This window comes from Bubalus bubalis, chromosome 2 (genome assembly GCF_019923935.1).
Source record: "Bubalus bubalis isolate 160015118507 breed Murrah chromosome 2, NDDB_SH_1, whole genome shotgun sequence".
NCBI lineage: Eukaryota > Metazoa > Chordata > Mammalia > Artiodactyla > Bovidae > Bubalus > Bubalus bubalis.
Window position 1 is genome coordinate 141,915,032 of NC_059158.1, and position 21,972 is coordinate 141,937,003.

Here is a 21,972-nt window from a genome sequence, read left to right on the forward strand (position 1 = left end):
TAATCAATACCTTTTTGCCTTCACTTGGAATGAACGGCAACATATGTGGACTGTGGTGTCACCGGCTACACTGACAGCCCCACTTACTTTTCTCAGATATTAAAAGCAGATTTAGAAGTTCTAGTTTTTCCTCATAAATCAGTCTTAATGCAATATGTAGATGGCTCTCTGTTGTGTTTAAGTTCCTTAATAGTCAGTGAGACAGCCTGTACTTGCTCTAGAAGGTAGCTTCAAAAGGACATAAAGTGTCTATAGAGAAATTATAGTTTTGTAAAGCTAATGTAAAGTATCTAGGGCATGTGATATCTAAAGATGGGCTTTTAATTGATCTAGACAGAGTAATGGGCATTTTGGCCTTCCCTGCTCTGAGAACAAAAAGACAACTAAAGAGGATTTCTAGGTCTTGCAGACTACTGCAGGACTTGGATTCCAAATTTAATAGCTCAACCTTTATATGATTTACTTAAAGATCAAACCGAACCTGTTTACTGGAACAGAACACTCTAAAGCCATGGAGACCCTAAAGGGCTTCCTGGCAAAGGCCCCAGCCTTAGGGCATCCAAATTATGATTTACCCTTTTTCCTCTTTGTCCATGAAAACAAGGGAACTGCACTAGGAGTATTAACCCAACAGCACAGTAGCCACTATCGACAAATAGGATACACAGCTAGATGCAGCAGCCAAGGGCCTTTCTCTTTATCTCTGAGCTATCACTGCAAGAGCTCTGATCTGTCAAACCACAGAGGAGATAGTTATGAATCACCCTCTCACTGTCTTTGTTCCACACTCTGTGGAAGCCTGACTAAACTCTCCTCACACACAGCATTATTCAGCAAGTCGATTAATCTCTCATGAGATTGTCCTGCTCTCACCAAATATAACTCTCCACAGGTGTAACAAACAATGCAGCTACCTTGCTCCCAGAAAAATTGGATAATGCAAAGCATGATTGTATTGCTTTAACTGACAATCTTTTATCCCCTAGGATTGACTTTGAAGAGAGTCCAGTGGATAATCCTGATTTTATATTATTCACTGACAGTTTATATTTACAAGGACCTCATGGAAAATACCAGGCTGGCTATGCTGTTGTTTCCCCAGTGTCTGTCTATCTTTGAAAATGGTCATTTGCCTAATGTCTCTTCCACTCGACAGGCTGAGTTAATAGCACTAACCAGAGCCTGTCAGTTGGCAAAAGGAAGATCTGTCAATATCTACAAGGAGAGCCACTATGCTTTTGGAGTGGCATATGATTTTGGTATACTTCGGAAACAAAGAGGGTTTCTAACATCCTCAGGACAGCCTATCAAAAATGGGAAACAAATAGTGGAGTTATGAGATGCATTTCCGCTACCAAATGTGCTTGATATTATTAAGGTGTCAGGCCATTCAAGGACCGACACTGCCGAGGCAAAAAGAAACTTTAGCTAATCACGCCGGCAAGGCAGCAGCCTCTCAAATTATTCACGACCAACTAACTACTGCCTTTCCCTTTCAGTCTCCCAGTAACCTCTCTAGCATGTTATTAAGATTTCGGAGAACAGCACCAGACAAGGAAAAATACACCTAGATACAGAAAGGAGGAAGATTCAACCCTAAAAGAGAGCTGTAGATAGGTCCAAACAGGAAGCCTGTCCTTCTGTTTGGAGCTCAGTATCCTGTTTTACAATATATTCATGAGTTAACTCATTGGAACCCAAATAAGATGGTGTTATGGGGTAAACAATATTTTTGGAAACCTTCTTCTACTACAGCTTGGGAAGATCTATTCAGGATGCAGTGCATGTCCAAAATATAATCCAGGAGAGCCATTGCACAAGTTCTCAGGGGAGTTTTCCGTTGCCTACAGGCCCTTTGGAAATGTGGCAGGATAGGTTTTATACAGATGCCTCCCCTGCAAGGTTATCAACATGTTCTTGTTATGATCTGTGTGTTTTCACACTGGGTTGAGGCATTCCCAAGGAGAAGGGCCATGGCACAATCGGCAGAGAAGCTGCTTTTAGAAAGAGTGGTTCCCATTTGGGGAATCCCCTCAGAACTACATAGTGACAGAGGAACTCATTTTACTGGACAAATTGTTAAGGAAGCTTGTAAAATTTGTCCAATTATGCAATACTTCCATTGTACCTATCACCCCCTGTCTTCTGGGTTAATAGAAATGCAAATGGAACAATTAAAAATCAGTTGGCTAAAATTACAGATGCTTATTCCTTATGCTCACCTAAGGCTCTTCCATTGGCCCTCCTCAACCTCAGATCCACTAATTTTGGCAAACATCATTTCTCTCCCCTTGAGATTATTACAGGGAGACAAATGAGATTGGATGAAGGATCATATGATCCTACATTACTAAAGGCAGATATATTACAATATTGCAAGTGTTTAATCAAATTATTGGTAGATCCTTCCAAACTTGTTTCCAAAGTTTATCACAGTAATCTATCTTCGAATGAAGATCAGATGTCCTATGACTTACAACCAGGAGATTATGTATATTGGAAAAGATGTCATTTAAAGGACTCTCTCCAACCTAGATGGAAGGGGCCTTACCAGGTTCTTTTAACAAGCTCATGTACAGCAAAACTGAAGTAAATTGACACTTGGATTCATCTTTCTCCCCTAAAAAGGGCTTCTGTATCAGACTGGCTTGTAGAGACAATTGGTGAGCTCAGAGTCATCTCAAAGCAGTGCTCTGGTAATAATAAAGTACCAATGCCAGAACGATCAGAAGACAACGTCAGAAGCAGACAGCTGTGCCAAGATGCTAGACCTGACAGGTATGATTGTTCATTACATTTTCTTGTTGATTTCTTGGACTTGCACATGAATCAAATCTTTTTGCATCATGGGCCGTCTCTTATGAAAATTTTAGAAATCAATTAAATTGTTGGGTTTGTGGTCAATTACCTGCATCCAGTACCGCTGGTTTATCTTGGTGGGTTTCTCCCCACAAGGCTCTGACTGGATGGCTCTTAGAAAGTTTATTTTAGAAAAAAAGAATTATAGTTTGATCTGGGTTACTACTGATATCGCTCAATGGGACCCACTTACTTGGCCAAACTAACATGCATATTCTGACCCTGGCCATAAATATGAATTTTCCCTTAAGGTTACTCAAGCTCAACTGGAAGAAGAAGCTACATTTCAGTCAAAAAATGTTAACTCTAGACTGTTAGGAAGGACACTTCCTCAGTTATGGGTTGGGTTTATCTGGCTAATACCAGGCTCTAGTCATCTAAGCCTAAAGGCCCCCCAATCTGGGAACAATTAAATCATACTAAAGATAATCAGCATTATAACACTAAAAAATTAGGCTGGATGCCTTATGAAAATTGCCAGTGTATCATATATTATTTCTCTTAAAGATAGTGATTGGTACGGAACAGATTGGGTCAGACGACCAGAAATATACTGGGTGGCGGCTAATGGGACTTAGTGGCTTTGTGGGACCAATCTCTGGCCCTGGCTTCCAACAGGATGGCTAGAAAGGTGTACTTTAGGATTCCCTTGGGCTCAAGTCCACTTACGTACAAATTTAGATGTTACTCCAGCAAATTTACCATCAATATGAGCCTGATGGACCAAGAGATCTGTATTTCACTTAGCAGCTATTTTTGTGCTCTCAGTAGGATTGGAAAAAGTTATTTCTCACACTAAAGCCTTAACAGAATTCACTTAAAAGGCCTTAAATGATAGCAACCAGTTTATTAGCTTTCTAAATTTTGAGGTATCTATTATGAGTAAAGCTGTCTTATAAAATTGTGTGGCCCTTGATAAACTTAACAGCATCTCAAGGGAGCACTTGTGCCATCATTCAAACTAATGTTGTGTTTGCATACCAGGTGAATCTTCTAGGGTAACACATTTAATGAGTCACATGAAAAATCAGATTACTGCCTTAGATGGTCCACTTCCTAACCTTGGTAATCTTTTGGGAAGATAGTTTGGTTCTGGAAGCTCATGGTTTAAATTCCTATTTGTAACTTTAATAACTTTATTAGCTATATTACTTGTAATCTGTCTACTTTATAAGGGTCTTCTTGCATTATACACTGTGTAACCAGGCTAGGCCAAATTAATGATAGCTAAACATCTTAAAGAAATAGGTTACATTTATAACATAGAATAATTGTAATAGTGTGATTCTAGGTATGGGAAGAAGCAACGAGGGAAATATCTCCTGGATCCTAATAGGTTAGAAGACAGAGGATCCAGAGAATCTTTTATTATCTATCAATGGGCCTAATCCAGAAACTAACACCTAGAGTGACATATCAATAAGAATTTTCACCTGATCTGGGATGAGCCTCTCAGCACAGTGGGACGAAAAGATGGTCTTGAAATGTCTCCCAATATGGTCGAATTTCCCACCATGGAGAGGGACTGTGAAATGAAATATTAATATTTCCTGCTATACCAGGAAACAATATCACAGCCATCTGGGATTTCAACCTTCCAAATGTAAATTTCTGAGCCCAAGTAGAACAATACCTCTATTTGGCAGCCATCAGCCACTTCCCCAGTAAGCGCTGAGGAGCTGGATGTGTGGGTGTGTGTCGGGGGATGTGTGGGAGAAAGTTTGCCACCCCTTATGGTGAATGAAGAATTAAGGATGTGAACAATTAAGAAGCAGGATTTGGCCCCAGATAGCTGAGATGCATATGAAAGGAATGAATTCAGGGAACCCAGATGTTTGTATATTCCTATACATAGAAGGGCACTAAATCCTTTAATGAAAAATAACTGGTTTTCCTTAATTAATAATAATCTTTTAATATTCAGATTACCTGTCCCTTGCTGCAAACTTCTATTCTATAATAGAATATTATGGAATATATAATATATATAGCCTATATGTATATTATATATATATATATATATATAGTAATATATAACCTGGCTCCTTCCCCACTCAACCCACCCCCCACCCCCCACCAACCCCCACCTACTCCTCAAACAGTTCTCTCAGGGTCACCTGAGATGCTGTCTCCTGGGCTTGAAGTCCTAATAATTCCCACCAAATAGACCTAACTCTCCCACTGGGGACATTTTGATTTGGGAGAACTCAGGGTCAACTGAGTTCCAATGAAAGCTCTCTCCAGACCTCCTAAAAGGGTTAACAGTGTTTGAATCAAGTTTTCTGGGCTATAGGTTTTTGAAGTGACCTCCCAGTGAATTTCATCTTTCAACACTTGTAGAGAAGTCTAAGGCCTGAAACAGAGAAGGTTAAAACTGAGAGAGGGCCTGGGAAGTTGGGGTGCTAGGTTATCCTCATTCTCTAACCTGTGACCTCCACCTCCTTATATCTTTCAGGCAGGTCATGGCATCACCAAGCCAAAGTTTGTATTCCACTTTAGATGATAACCAGCGAGTGAACTTTCGAGAGAAGCTTCTGATTATTGACTTGTCCCTGGAGGATCGAGACGTGGAGTGCTTGAAGTTTCTCTGCCAAGACTACATCACCTTCGGAAAACTGGAAAAGTGCAGCAGAGCCTTGGATATTTTTGAGTACCTGCTGCAACAGGAGCTGCTGAGTGAGGAAGACCCCTTCTTCCTAGCAGAGCTCCTCTACATCATAGAGCAGAAGATCCTGCTGAAGCACCTTGACTACACCAAGGAGCAGGTGGAATGTTGGCTGCAAACCCGCCGCAGGGTCTCTCACTTCAGGTGATCAAGATCAACATGGCAGGGCCATTGGGCTTTGAAAGGCAGGGGTTAAGGTCTTTAATCTTAAGATTAAAAATGAATTCAATTTGAAGCTTTTTTCCCCCCTTATCTACCTCCTTGGATGGTATGGTGATTCTAAACCAGGAGATTTCTCAGCTTCAGGTGCTAATGAGAAGGGAGGCTGGGAGGGCAACAAAGCTTTGAAACCCAGCTCGGGGCCTGAGAGGGGCCTCCTTTTGTTTTGCTTCTCACTGAGGAAGGAGGCCCAGCTCCAGGCAGCAGGCCCCACCTCCAGCCTTCCTGTTTGTCAACGTGGGTGCTCTCAGCCTCCTCCCTCCTGTGAGTCACTGGTATGTCTGCCATTCGAAAAGAGAGTAATACATGTGCTTAGTCGCTCAGTCATGTCCTACTCTTATTGACCCCGTGGACTGTAGCCCGCCTGGCTCCTTTGTCCATGGGGATTCCCTATGTAAGAATACAAGAGCAGGTTGCCATGCCCTCTTCCAGGGGATCTTCCCAACTCAGGGACTGAACCCAGGTCTCCCACATTGCAGGCAGATTCTTTACAAGCTGAGCTACCAGGGAAGCACACTTGGAGCCAAATTGACAAAATGAAAAAGGAGATGTGTCTCTAGGGTAGGGAGGGACATCATTTATGCCATGTCCAATTTGCCCAATTTGGGGGTGAAACCTGGACAGGTAAAATATAGGCATTTTGCCCAAAGAGGTAAAATAAAGGCAACACACCTGAGGCAACACTGTTATAAACTGTCCACTGACATAGTATCTACATCAAACAACCTCACAAGGAGGAGCCTTTGTGATATTATTTTATAGCTTGGACGATTAGAATGCTTCAGGTCTTAATGCTCGAACTGACTCCTAGAACCTGAGCGACCCTTGGGTCAGTGAGAGAATTCTGGAAATTATTATCTCCATTCTGTTGGTTAAAAAGCTGAGGAATGGTCTTGGGCATACAGAGCTGTTAATATGTGAATGAAGTATTCAGTTTTTCTTTTTTTTTTTTGGCCACACGGCCTGGTAGGTAGGCTCTTAGTTCCTCCACCAGGGATTATACCTATGCCCAACACTGGACTGCCAGGGAAGTTCCTAAATTCAGTTTTTCCAATTGTTGAGTGTATGGCTTTCCAGAAGCTGGGATAGTTTCCTTTCTGTAAGTGAACTTCATATTCACTGGCATTGGGTGCTCCCTGATGAGGGCCTATAAAGAAAGCCTGATTTCTGGAATGGAGTCTGGAGAAGGGTGGGCATGCCACAATGGTGTTCTACACCTTCTTAGTGGGATGTGAACAGCACTGGACCTGGAATCAACAAGGCTCACTGTTATTAACAAGGCTCATAGTCGAATAGGTCAAATTGAAATACTAAAAGTTTCTGTTTTTAAATCTATAAAATGAGATTAATAGTTGTCTACTCACAGGGCTGTGATTATTCAAATGAGAGATAACGTTTGATAAAAGCTCTCCATTTTCTGCCTGTCCTCTGCAAGTGTGAGGCTTTAATTTGTCTCTTTGGTCTATGTCTTAGAAACCTGCTCTATGAACTGTCAGAAGGCATCAGCTCAGAGAACCTCCAGAGCATGATCTTCCTTCTGAATGAGTCAATTCCAAATGTCCAGATGGTGAGTGAGCCATACCCGATGGGATCTTTGTGAACATTGCCTTAATCAGTGCTTGGGATGATGTTGGAAAGGGCGACAGTATTAAACAAGGGTTAGAAACATGGATTGTGATGTGCCTGGAGTCTAGTTCTAGACTAACTCCTGAATGTGGGGCAAGTGACTGAACGTTTCTGAGTCTCCATTTTCTAATACAGCCTATTATAGACAATTATACTACTTCCTTCCAGGACTGTGAAGAGGATTAGATGAAATAATGTACATAAACTATTAGCTGGGGCCTATATTTTGCACGTATATAGTACGTGTGTGCATGCTAAGTCCCTTCAGTCATGTCCAACTCTTTGCCAGCCTTTGTACTGTAGCCTGCCAGGCTCCTCTGTCCATGGGATTCTCCAAGGAAGAAAACTAGAGTGTGTTGTCATGCCCTCCTCCAGGGGATCTTCCCAAACCAGGGATCGAACATCGTCTCCTACGGTGCAGGCAGATTCTTTAGCACTAAGCCATCAGCGAAGCCCTTTGCACGTAGTAACCATGCAGTAAATGATTGACTGCTATGGGCATTCACTGTGTCTTATGACACAGAACTGTGCAGGGCACCACAGAGGAATGAGGAGGTGGTAGCTAATGGCAGAGTGGGATTCCGTTGTTCATCACTTCCATTTGTTGAGGTTTTTGAGGGAGACTATCCTCTTCAGTAGACTCTTCAGTGTCTTCCATGAAGAGTTTTGTGAAAATCAAATGAGACGAATGTTTGAGGGTGTTCTTTCTACAGGGTTGTACAGGAGCTTGGAGCCAATAGTAATTTTTAAAATATTAACATAATGCTGTCCGCTGATATGCTTGTTAGGTTGATCATAATTAAGGGCTGGAAGGTAACTGTACATATCTCTTCCAGGCCACAGAACTTTTTTATTTTTTGAGTTTCTAACAGCTTGTGACAAGCCAGTTATTTAATTTGGGAAGGGGCCAATTTTCAAATTTTACCCTAAAACATTAATTTTGTTATTCAACTGTTATTTTCATTAGGTTTTAAGTTATATAATATTTGATTAACACCCAAAAAAGATGTGTAAAATGTATGGAAGTTATAAAATGTAGAACCAAGTGAGCAGCCATGGCTCCCCTGTCCAACTCAGAAATGAGCACATCACCCATGCGAAAAGCCTGAGTGTAGCCCTCCCATATCACATTCTTTCCAGACTAACTGGTTATTATGGACAAATAATTTCTTCTCTCTTTTTTTTTTTTTAAACTATTTGGCTGTGCTGTGTGGCATGTGGGATCTTAGTTCCCCTGACCAGGGATCAAATTCTTGCCCCCTGCCTTGGGAGCGAAAAGTCTTAACCACTCTTCCCTGGGACTGCCAGGGAAATCCTAATAATTTCTTTTTTAAAGAAAAATCACTGAGGAGTGGAAGCTGTTTTACATGTGGTAGGTATAACAAGGACCATGTTTAATAATCCATTAAATATGTTTCCTGGTGTCAGACCTGTAGGTTAACTAATCTGCAGTTTAATTCTCTGTTTTGGCCATACTCTTTGAGTCCCTCCCCCACCTCCCACCCCCCACCACCACCACCTTTTCAGGGCCCTCAGGGATTTTAGCCTCTTGTGACTTTCCATTGTTTCTCTCTTCAGTCTTTATCCCAAAGATGGGCTGTGGGATCCTCGGGAATGGGGACTGAGTCTTACTCATTGTTAGAGCTACAAAACTGCATAATTAGTGCCCTGCCACTTACTGGCTCTGTGACCTTGGACAAGTTACTGAATTTCTCTGTGCCTCAGTTATTTTATCTTTAAAATGGAGATAATAATAGCATTTACTCATCAAATTGTTTCTGAGTAGTTAGTGAGTTGTGTATATTTGGTATGTGGTATCCCTGGGTCAGGAAGATCCCCTAGGGAGGAAATGGCACCCCACTCCAGTATTCTTGCATGGGAAATGCCATGGGCAGGAGCCTGGAGGGTTACAGTCCACGGGGTCCCAAAAAGTTGGACATGACTGAGTGACTAACACGCATACACACATTGATATAGATTGTATAGAGACTTACAGTTTCTATACTGTCTCTTTCCCTATACTATTTAGGTCCTCCTGGATATATACTCTGCCTTATTTATTAATGCAATGGATAATCAGTAGGCAAGTAAAAGTGACTTCATTGATTCTCTTGCAGACCTCTAGAAGTTTCTTGACATGTCTGGAGAAACAAGCTAAAATAGATGAAGATAATGTGACATTACTGGAGAATCTCTGCCAAAAAATTGTGCCAAACCTTATGGAAAAGCTACATAAATACAAAAGAGAGAGGTAACTAGCTTATGCTTGCTTGCTTGTTTGCACCAGACCATGAGAATTCTCAAATCAATTGGCCATGTATGATGTTTACTCATCACTCTGATAATATTCTCTTGAAATCTATTTGCTCATTCAGCACATGTTTATTGAATGCATACTTTGTACTAGGCACAGTTTTAGAAGTTGGAGCTACAGCAAGGTATAGAGCAAAGCTCCTATCCTCTTGGCTCTTATATTCTAGTGGGAGAAAGTGGTTTTAGACAAATGTCTTCTTCTGATTCTTAAATAGAAATGAAAATAACAGAATGGTTTTGAATGAAATGACATAAAATAGGAGGCAGAATGGCACAGGAATTAAAAGTGGAACGCATGGAGTCAGATTGCCAGAATTCCACTTATTAATGGTTCAGAGGCCCTTTCCTCAGCTCCTCTATATCTCACTTTTCCCATCTGTAAAGTGAGGACAATAATTGTACTTGCTTTGTGATTTTTTTTTTTTTTTTAGGATTAAATGATGTAATTCCTTAAAAATGCATGTCTGGCACAGAGTAAGCAACCAATACTAGGAATATGTTTGTTAGAAAGTCATAAAAATTTTCATATTCTCAAATATTACTATCAGAGAAGAATTTTATTTCTTTTTTGTTTTCCAGAAGTGAAATTAAAAACCAGATGCTTCAGGCTGCTTTCACACTACGTAAAAAAGCAGTGTTGCTTGCACCACAGAAAAAATGGTGACCATGGAAGAGAGTTTTGATTGGTTCTTAGACTTGAAAGACCCTTTGGTCATTGCTTCCAACCTCCCAGGCATCATAGAAATCAGTGGCAGTTCATTCTAGTAATAAAACTTGCCCTGTTTTCTAACACAGATTCTGTGTCTTTTTTTTTCCTTTCTGATAAGTCTAAATAGTAAAAGCTCTCTTTACTGAAGCCTTGGAGTGTAGTCTTGAATTTAATTGTGCACCCTGAGAAAAAAGAGATTGGCCTCGATTTGGGCATCTGTGAAATAAAAGGTGGGACCGGGTATATTTTAAGATTCCTTTTAGCTCAGAACCACTGTCCGTGGCCTTGACTGAGCTTCAGTTTCCCTTGTATATGCCCACCTACTGTTATAATTCTGTGTCCCCTCTGCACAGGCTTGTTTTGGACATTGGTTGATGATGAGATGGTGTTTCACTGCCCCTCTCTCTGTCCTCCCCTAAAATTTGGTCCATGCCACACTCATTTCTTGCTTAGTGTAAGGAAGGTGTTTGTGCAGGAGCTGCTTCTCTTGGGCCACAAGCAGGATTGGCTCTTGGGAGATGACAGCCCAATGTGAAGACAGACACATTCAGCTGCTCTGGGAGCAGAAAACTTACAATCCTGTATTAAATTCCATGTTGGGGTCAGGACGTTTCAGATGCAGAACACCAAACCAACTAAAGCAAAGAAGAAAATTGGTTGCTTCTTTCACCTGAAAACACATAAATGGGAAGACTCCCTTCAAATGTGGCCTGAATTAGGCTGAAATCTGCACACAGCGTCTCTCTCGGCCAGGGTCCTCGGGGTTGGTCCCTGAGGACCAACCTGATCCCTGGTCCCTATAGAAGATTAGGGTCCATGGCTTGGAATTCTCAGGCTTATTGTCAGGGCCAGTGGTTAATCTGTATCAAACCTGCTCCAGTGCATCCTCTCAACTGGATACCTCTGGTGAGATGTTGTATGTGATAAGTTGTTTTTCTTTTTAACTTTTTTTTCTGGCAGCATCTGAGTCTTGTCCAAAGTCTGACGTTTGCTCTTAAAGATGTGGTAAAAGTGACATATTTATATCTTTAAGCAGAAACTAAATTTCTGAAAGTAGAACCTTTTTTAAAAAACACTAAGGGAATTTCCTGTTTAAAGAAAGACCCATTTGGCATTTTAAACATTGTATTTAACATAACTTTTGCATATACAAAATTTTAAAAGAAAGTTTTTCTATTAACAATTTTAGATTGTATTACAGTTTACTGTTTAAGTGTATTTTTGAACAGGTGCTATCTTTACATTGTTCAAAGACAAGAAAATATGAAAAAGTGTTCCAGAAGAGTCTTGCCCCCATTTCTGTCCACTGAATGTTCCATTCTCCCTCCTCTTTATCCCATAGATAATTTCAGGGTTTCTTATTGCAAATGCAAATACAACAAATACAAATATAGGTGCGTTTTACAATAGGCATTTCTTAAAGTATACACTCAACACTGTGACACTCACATCTCTCATTTGGTCTTATTTAAAATGTGTGTTTAAGGTGCCTGGAAATATTGGTACAATTCTTGACTGGGAATAACTCTATGAACTTTGTGAACCAACCACTTGTAAATAGTAGTAATTGCCTTACCAATAAATAAAGAAAAAATTTCCCTGTTTACTTCCGAGTGGTATCTGATTTTACTTAATAACTTTTTTCTGTTTATATAGTGATATATGTTCATTGTGGAATATTTGGGAAATACAAGAACACATAAAAAAGGAGAGTTCATTCACTTATAATTTTGTTTTGGCATACACTTTCCCTTTATTTCACACTGCATTTGTCCTTGATCTTCCCTATCTCCTTTAAGTGAGTCTCACCTCCATGACCTGTCAATCAAGAATCCACAACACTTGTCATTACCAGTATCTGTACTTCCATTCCAGTCTCAATTTCAAGTGTGCCCCTCTCTGACAACCACCTCTTCCTGTTCAGTCGTTCGGTCTCACTTCCTCTGGGACCCTCCCTCTAGCTGTCTTCAGTGCTACCAGGGCCTCCAGTCAGTCCACTGGCCCTGTCTGCCATCTTTCCAATGCCAACATTGCCCCTCCCTCCCTCTCTCCCTCTTTTTCTGTGAGTCATCATTAAACTCACTTTCTTGCACCATCCCTCAACACCCTTGCCCTTAGAATCTAAACTCTAGAATCCGAACTCTGGTTGATCCCATAAGTCTGTTCACGCCATGTTTGTCCTAAAATTCTTGGCTGTGGCTGGTATAAAAAGCCACAGACCAGGTCAACATTGCAGACCTGGTCTCATTTAAAGCCAGTGACTACAAACCTCAAAGAGATGTTCAGTGTCTCCTGGAAGTCCTGTGACACTTCCCTAGTTCTGACAGGCTTTTGCTTTCTCAGATTATTTTACACCTTCTTTGGTCTGCTCAGACCTCTATCATCCTCACGTCCCTCACGTTCATGTGACGGTCTCATTAATTTAAGGAAAGGGATCGGAAGAGACTTCCACCTTCTACCATCAAGTCTCCCTGCCCATCTGCACATTAAGCCTCCTTTGCTGATTTCTCTCCTGTCAACAACGGGTGAGCTGCCCTTGTTACTCCCAAGAGTTAATGACTTGTATAGGGACAGTGCCTTCCTGCTTACTCAAAGCTGTCACTCTACACCTTCCTTCCTATCTCCATTACCCCCAGTCCTTCCCAGATCATTCCCCTCAGGATACAAAACATGCCGTAATTTCTCCTTCCTTCAAAACAAAAACAAAACTGACCCCCCCCCCCCCCCGCCCCCCCCCCAACACAAAGCCTATCTTCTGTAGGAGGCTCAGAAGTAAACTCTGAGTGGAGGATTCTTGTTTGCTCAGGAAGGGCTCTCTGAGACACCCGAGGTTTGCTCAGGAAGTGCTCTCTGAGGCACCCGAGGTTTGCTCAGGAAGTGCTCTCTGAGGCACCCGAGGTTTGCTCAGGAAGTGCTCTCTGAGACACCCGAGGTTTGTTCAGGAAGTGCTCCCTGAGACACCAGTAGGAAGAGGGGAGCAGGATAGGGAAGCGGAGGAGGCGGGTAAAACTGAGGCCAGGCCTCTGTTATCTCAGCCTGGTCTGGCTGGAGAACTCTCGACTGGAAATCATCCGTAGAGTCCCACTCTACCAGGGGCTAGAGAGCCAGGCTTTCATCTTCTTTCAGCCCCCCATCCTTGGCTAAGAGCTGCCCCAGGTGGGGGAACTTAAAACTTCCAAGTAGAGGGCAGTCCCTGAGATAGTCCCTCACACAAAGATGTGAACCTTTAGAAGCATCCCCTCTCAGCTGGCAAGCTCATGGGGGTAGGGGAAGGTAGGGGGCAAGGTGGGGAGCCCAGGGGGATTAAAGAGGGTGAGATGAGACCTGTGAGGAGCACTGCCAGCACTCCCTGCATCCCTCTTGAGCTCACATCCTCAGGTCTGCCCAATGTTTGCATTGGTCCACAGTAAAATCTGGGGCCCGTAAATCATATGTATGAAGATAAATACCCAATAAACCATTCTCTTCTCCTGCTGCTTCTTTGGAATGACTTGAAAGGCCAGGTTAGGATTTATTATTTTTGTAGTGTGCAGCATGTCTGCCCCTGCGGTCCCCAGCCCGCCCCTTTTCTGCCTACCCTCAGCTCCTTCCAGATGACCCAAAGCCCTAATATATGCAAAGGAACATGAAAAATGTCACAGAGTTAGCTCAGTGTTCCCTTAAGCCCAGAATTTTGTGGAAGAATTTTCTATGCTCTCAAACTGAAAGGTCAGATCTATTTCTTAAAAAAGCCTTACCTTTTCTTTACTAACCCACTCTAGATCTATAATTTGTGAATTTATCTAAGCAGGAACACTCTCTTCTCCAGACTATTTTAAGCACATCAAAACAATGTTGAAAAACTAAAGAATGAGCCACAAACTGGGACATGATATGTGCTATCTATTTATCTATCTACATAGATAGATAAATCTGAAAAGGGATACAGAAATACATGGAACCAGTACCTGCTATAGTTTCGGTGGTAGTTGCTTCTGGGGTGGTGATATAATTAACATTGCCAAGGCAGAGATAATTTTGTTGGCTCAATTTTTATTGTCCTGAGCCATCCTGTGGCAAGGTAACCACTCTGATATATAGCCTGGAACAAGATGTCTGCAGATGGGAAACTCCCTTGGGATGCCTCTGAGTGCCCCAAGCCTGTTCTGATAAATTAGCATAAACCAAGGGGTTCAAATGCAGACCCAATTTTCTACATCTGTGAGCCCCACTCCCACCCATGGCTGCTGCTATTTCTCCAGCCCCCAAATGCACAATCAGAAGCTCAGTACTGTATCTGATCACTCTGCATTGCTGCTTATTTCATCATTTGAAAGAATCCTCACCATTCCCCACCCCATCCTCACTCATGCCTTCCTAGCACCCCAGATCCGGCTGCCCTGCTAGGAGACAGTGAGTTTGTTTTGGCTAGGGGCTTCTTGCTGCTGCTGCCAAATTAGTAACTCCAGGCCTTGGGTCTAGCCACTTGCTGAGGCTAAAAATGAGGACTCTGTAACAGTGATAGACAGGTGTTACTGTTCCCATTTTATAGATCAGAAAATCAAGGCTCAGAGATGCTAAGCAATAAACAAGGTCACACTGCGAGAAAGTTGGAAGGACCAGATTTCAACTCTATTCAGTTCAGCTCCAAGTCTATGATCCTGACCTTCCTGAGTGCAAGACACTGCTCTTGTGAAAATATTTCCTGAAGGACAGAAGCCTGCATTGGATAATTTACATCCTATCTTGTTTCTTGGGAGCTTCCCTGGTAGCTCAGTGGTAACGAATCCACTTGCCAATGCCTTACAATGCAGGAGTCTCAGATTTGATACCTGAGTCAGAAAGATCCCCTGGAGATGGACATGGCAACCCACTCCAGTATTCTTGCCTGGGAAATCCCATGGACAGAAGAGCCTGGTGGGCTACAGTTGCAAAGAGTCAGTATGACTTAGTGACTAAACAACAATAACAACAACTCTGTTCTTGGAAATGGAAGGCTGGCCTTTCCACTTGAGTTATCACCCTGAAATGGTCTAGGACAAGACAATTTAATCCACAGTTTCAAGCCTGTGAGAAATGACTTCACCCAGGTTAAAGATAGAATATGAAAAAGGACAGTTCTGATATTTATAGGAAACGTGATTCATCCTGCCAGTAACTGGAAGCACAACTGTGTAGAAGACTTAGGTGGATTCAGTCTTCTCGGGCTCCAGCACTAGCTCCTTAGGTCTACCATCCCTGCGGGTGATGAAGCCACTCCCCCTTGTTTGCTCTTTGTGTTCAATAGGAAGTTCCTGATGAAAATAATTCAGCAGCTGGAAGAGAACACATATAAGAGCACTGAACAGGCTCTCAGATCTCAACAATCACCCCTTCTGGGTCCATCTACACCTTGTTGCCAAAATCTCGGCTGCCTGCCCAGCGATGCCAAACAGAAATACGAAAACAGCTTGGAGGAAACAGAAAACAGCAGCCTTATTATTTTTACCAGGCAAAAGGGAAACACGGTAGACTAACGCCTCAAGAAGTATGCCCCTCCTCTCTCAGGAAAAGGGAGAAGTTTTATAGCCTCCTGAAGGTCTTGTATTTTTTCTTTCTTTCTTTTTTTTTTGTGTGTGCAAATTTTCAAAACGGCCACAGCTGGCATCAGGCAACTCAGCAATGAGATCTGGTGTCCCTGAAGTTATCTGCCCATGACCTTCTTTTTGAAATGCAGAATGGTACAAAAGAGTATGGGGGGGGAAGAATGCCAGGTTCAGAGTACAACTCCTATGAAGTCAGAGAGTAATTAGCTCTGATTAGCTTTGTTTCCCCACTCCATTACTCTTGCCTGGAAAATCCCATGGACAGAGGAGCCTGGTGGGCTGCAGTCCATAGGGTCCCGAAGAGTCAGACACGACTGAGCGACTTCACTTTCACTTTTCACTTTGATGCATTGGAGAAGGAAATGGCAACCCACTCCAGTGTTCTTGCCTGGAGAATCCCAGGGACGGGGGAGCCTGGTGGGCTGCAGTCTATGGAGTCTCACAGAGTCCGACACGACTGAAGCGACTTAGCAGCAGCAGCAGCAGCAATTTTGTTTAGCTTTGTGAATGACAAGTCTAGCTACAAGTGTTTGTTAGTAGCAACAGCTAAAGAATAACCAAGATTGTTTAACTCGTATAGGCCTGTTTGGCTGGTGTATGCCAAAGGCCAGTCATTCATTTCTGTTTTTTGCTGCACCACTCTGATGCCTGGCCTCCCAGGGTACAGGCAGGGCAGTGTTTAATAGTCCTGCCCAAAGACCAAGGTACTTGAGAGCTAGCATGTCCTGAAGCAAGATGTCATCCCAGCCCCTTGCCAGGAAAATCCCATGGACTTGCTGCTACTCCCTTGCAGCAAGTAGCACTTTTCTATTTTGAAGCCATAGAGTTTAGAATTCTCAACTCATCTTTCTTCTATACTCTCTCTTATTGTTCCTACTTTTGTTACACATGTGTGTTTATCTTTCCTTTCATCATAAACATCCTTTTAAAAGTCCTATTTCTTTTTTTTTCAGTACATAAGTAACTAAGGATGAAAATCTCTAACAAAATTTGCAAAGCAAAACATACTTTAGAAAAACACTGAGGAGGAATTTTAACCTGTTAGGGAGAATAACTTCACCACATCTTTCAAAAGTTGCACAATTCTAGGACAGAGCGATTCATTACTCTTCCAAGAATTTTCCCCAGAAACAGTCATGTTCACCAAAAACACATGTTCATTACTACACCTTGTATAGTAGTCCAAATTGGAAATTACCCATAAACTCCTCAAGTTGAAAATTATTCCTTACAGAGAGGACTGGCTAACTAAAATTTACATGTATGTGATGATATGCTAGGTATGAATTGAAAGAATGAATTATGATTCTATGTGCAGACCTGGAATGATGCCCATTATATCTTGATAAGTAAAAAGAAAGCAAGCTGTAATATGTATGATTATAGCCCCCAACTGAATGTTGTTGTTTGGTCTCTCAGCTGTGTCCAACTCTTTGCAACCCCATGGACTGTAGCCCTGTCAGGCCCCTCTGTCCATGGGATTTCCCAGGCAAGAATACTGGAGTGGGTTGCCATTTCCTCTCCTGGGAAGCCCCAATTAAATATTACTATATGTTAATATATATACAAATATATATGGGCTTCCCCGGTGGCACAGTGGTAAAGAACTTGCCTGCCAATGCAGGAGATGCGGGTTTAATCCCTGAGTCAGGAAGATTCACTGGAGGAGGAAATGGCAACCTACTGCAGTATTCTTGCCTGGAGATTCCCATGGACAGAGGAGCTTGGCGGGCTACAGTCCATGGGGTCGCAAAGAGTCGGACATGACTGAGCTTGCACGCATATACACGTATATATTATACATATATCATACAAATATACATATAATATATACATTATATATTATAGCCCAGTCAGAAATGGAAACCACATCTGCAATTTAATTTGAAAGGGAAAATGTAATAGGAAGAATGATTAACTAGCTGAAAAGGTTAGCTGCTCAAGGTAAAATGCCTCTAGGGCTGAGGGTGAGTACCCAAGGAGGGAAGAAATTTGGAAGACTTCTCCCCATGACCCCAAGGTTGGGAATCAGAACTGGTTGAAGAAGATGTGCTGTGTCCACAGATGACAGAGAATTTCCCTGGAGGGGATGTAGGGGTGGAGGGGGCGTGTGTGTCACGAGCCAGAGTTTGTCTACAGCTGGCAAGCGGGGCTGGCGGGCAGGGGACTGCCCACTGGGTGCCCAGCCAGTTCTCAGGTCCCACAGGTCCTCTGCAAGCCTCCAGCATCTGTGCCTGACGGGGGAAGAGGAGCAGCCCCATCAGGAAGCGAAGTTTCTCTCTCTCTGCTTTTGCTTGCCCTGTCCCTCCAGCGCCTTCTACCTACAAGTCTAAGAGCATGCCGGCTGGTAAAGGTATTTTACAGCATGTAGCTACAGAATCATCAAGCCAGGCTAATAAGAGTGGATCTGAACTGAGAGGCAAAAGACTGTTTGCTTCTGGCATGATATACTGATCCTGCTTCTGTAAACAAAATGGTATATGTGACATATTATGCATATAGATGCTATAATAATAATTATTCACAAGTATTATGTGTTTACTCTGAGCGCAAGGAGCTGTTCTAAACATTTTGCAAGTATTTGTATATGCTTAGTTGCTCAGTCGCGTCCAACTCTTTGCGACCCCATGAACTGTAGTCCGTCAGACTCCTCTGTCCATGGGGATTCTCCAGGCAAGAATAGTGGAGTCCGTTGTCATCCCCTCTTCCAGGGGATCTTCACAACCCAGGGATTGAACCCAGGTCTCCTGCATTGCAGGTGGATTCTTTACTGTCTGAGCCAACAAAGGTTGTTAATATCTCTACTGAAGCATCAAGTTGTTCAGTCATTGCCCAAGGTCACACAGCTAGCAAGTAGCATAACAAGAATCACGATGACTTTACAAGCAAAGAAAAAAGACTAAAAGAATCAAGATGTTATCAGTGGTGACCTCTCAAGGTGGCCTCGAAAAGGCCACAGGAGAGGTTTTCACTTTTTTATTGGTGCTTTAAATAACTAAATACAGTGATAAAATGACTGTTTTTTTAATTTTGTTTTTGTATCTCGGTGAGGGCCACCTCATGAGAAGAGTTGACTCATTGGAAAAGACTCTGATGCTGAAAGGGATAGGGGGCGGGAGGAAAAGGGGACGACAGAGGATGAGATGATGGGATGGCATCACCGACTCAAACGACGTAAGTCTGAGTGAACTCCGGGAGTTGGTGATGGACAGGGAGGCCTGGCGTGCTGCGGTTCATGGGGTCGCAAAGAGTCGGACACGACTGAGCGACTGAAATGGACTGAGGGGTCAGGGTGGTATTTTTCCAAGAAGTAACTAAAATAATTAGTAAGTAACAACTCCCCGTGCCAGGCAGTAAGAAATGAACAGTCTAGGAGAAGGGCAGGCAGTGTGTGAGGGAGGGAGTGGCAGTGTCCCGAGGGACAGATGGGAAGAGTTTGAGTCACCATGAGCCCTGGCAGCTGGTTCACATTGTCTGCAGTGTAATCTGAGCCTGGCTTCTTGCCTACCGTCCCCAGCCCTACAGCCTCAGAGAGTAGGTTGCCTGAGGGAACACGGATTTATGGAGCACTTGTAAGGTAATATCCATAAGCACCACTCTGCAGGGCAACCTTATCAGATCATCATTTTAATCTCTATTTCCCACATGAAAAGACCCAGCCTGGGAAGCAAAGAAAGGTGTCTAGGTCCTCAGCGACAGGCCAAGTTGAATGCTGATCCGTCTGATTCCAAAGTTCAAGGTCACCCAGCCGCTTTCTAGGTAGTAAAAGGCTAGGCTTCTTTCCCCCAACTGCCTGCCTCTGGAAGGCTGACCCTGGTGGCTGACCCAGCGGATTTAGATCCTTCCCTGGGGGCTTCCCTGGTGGCTCAGAGGTTAAAGCGTCTGCCTCCAATGTGGGAGACCCGGGTTCGATCCCTGGGTCGGGAAGATTCCCTGGAGAAGGAAATGGCACCCCACTTCAGTGTTCTTGCCTGGAGAATCCCATGGACGGAGAATCCTGGTAGGCTACAGTCCACGGGGTCGCAAAGAGTCAGACATGACTGAACAACTTCACCTTCACCTTCTGGGGATTGAGGGCTGCAAGTTAAGGCGTCAATAGAGGGAGAGCCAAGTTAGAGATGCTGACATTGGCTTTCAATGAACCATCATTTGTCCTTCCTTCTAGGAGCTGCTCCTGAGCTATGTCCACGCTCAGACTGTGTGGAGTTGGACCTGGGAAGACTGTGCAAAGCTGGCCACTTAAACTTTGGGAACATGGATGTGAGCTTGGAATTTCCAGAGAAAGTTTCAGGGGAAGAGGAGTGGCGGTCACCACTGCAGTGCTCAGTCCTGACACAGAAGCACTGACTAGAGTTGGTGCTAATTGGGACCCACTCACGCTCTCTTTGCTGACAAAGGTCTGTATAATCAAAACTGATTTTTCTAGTAGTCATGTACAGCTGGACAATAAAAAAGACTGAGCACCAAAGAACTGATGCCTTTGAACTGTGGTGCTGGAGAAGACTCTTGAGAGTCCCTTGGTCAGCAAGATCAAACCGGTCAATCCTAAAGGAAATCAACACTGAATATTCATTGGAAGGACTGATACTCAAGCTGAAGCTCCAATATTTTGGCTACCTGATGCAAACATCCGACATATTGGAGAAGACCCTAATGCTGAGAAAGAATAAAGGCAGAAGGAGAAGGGGACGACAGAGGACGAGATGGTTGGATGGCATCACCAACCCAATGGACATGAGTTTGAGCAAACTGTGGGAAATAGTTAAGGACAGGGAAGCCTGGCATGTTGCCTTCCATGGGGTCACAAAGAATAAAACACGACTGAGCAACTGAACACAACACCTTGCCTTTGGTTATTTGTTCACTCTAGTTACCAGCAGGCTGGGTATGCATGGAGAAGGGCAGTGTTTAGCCAACTTCTTCTAGGACCTAGTCACCTACAGTGTGGTTGCCAACCTCAGAGGAGGGACCACCAGTGATAGTGGATGGTGCTTAGTCATACATTAAACACCAGGGGACTACAAAGTGAAAAGTTATTCTCTTTATAGTTCTCTTACATCATTAGGGGAAAAAATACATTGTTGGGACTTCCCAGGTGGTCCAGTGGTTAAGAATCTGCCTTCCAATGGAGGGGACAAGGGTTCAATCCCTGGTTGGTGAACTAAGGTTCCTCATGCTTCAGGGCAACTAAGCCTGTGCACAGAGCTCTGCAATGAAGACCCAGTGCAGTCAAAACAAAAACAAAAAAACCCAAAAAAACAAAAACCCACTGTCACTGCCAATCTACCTATTTTGTCTCAAACTTTGCTCTTTTTTTTTTCCTTTTTGTGCATACACGGCATGCAGAAGTTCCCTGACCAGATATCGAAACTGTGCTCCCTTCTTTGGAAGCATGGAGTCTTAACCCCTGGACCTCCAGGGAAGTCCCTCATTTCTCTTTTTCATCAAGGAAGAAACTAGGCAATGGTATCTAACTAGAGGTTAGTAAACAGTGTCACATTTTAATTTTATTTATTTTTACAGCTCCTTTTCTGTAGCAAATGTAATGCTTCTACATTTACAGTAGTGACATAAAATTTCCTTTTAATATTTATTTGGGTCAAATTTTATTTAAGTAAAGAAAGAGAATCATGTAAAAATTAAATAAATAAAAGAATGAGTAAATGGGGAATAGGAAAGAAATTGTTGAAGTCATTCAGGAATGGCTGAAGTGGGCAATGTGGTGCCATTCATGAGGAAGCCAGGCTGCTCTGAGAAGCAGCACCTAAATGGCCCAGCTGATGATTCAGCTATGGAAGCCCAGACTCTTTTGGGAAAGTTCTGGAATGAGGCTTGGTTAGAGATCAGTGATTTTGGTGTAATGTAGGACTTTTTTTTGTATCTGAGTCTCACTGCACATGTTCTTTTTCAGTCTGTGAAACTGTGATGTGTGGGAACAGACAGACTACCAACAGTTGACAGGAAGCCTGATTTTTCTTTTTGGATGCAAGGAAGTGTTTGGTAGCCAAGGAGACATT

At 42.9% G+C, this 21,972-nt stretch overlaps 1 protein-coding gene across 1 annotated transcript; it reads left to right on the top strand.

Annotated features, from left to right (window-relative positions):
* The first annotated feature begins 2,599 nt into the window (after positions 1 to 2,599).
* LOC102394793 (caspase-10) lies at positions 2,600 to 10,472 on the top strand. The gene is made up of 5 exons (XM_025277996.3): positions 2,600 to 2,778; positions 5,315 to 5,668; positions 7,217 to 7,310; positions 9,487 to 9,620; positions 10,262 to 10,472. The coding sequence occupies exons 1-5, from the start codon at positions 2,714 to 2,716 to the stop codon at positions 10,344 to 10,346; spliced, it is 732 nt and encodes a 243-aa protein (XP_025133781.3). The 5' UTR covers positions 2,600 to 2,713; the 3' UTR covers positions 10,347 to 10,472.
* The last annotated feature ends 11,500 nt before the right edge of the window (positions 10,473 to 21,972 follow it).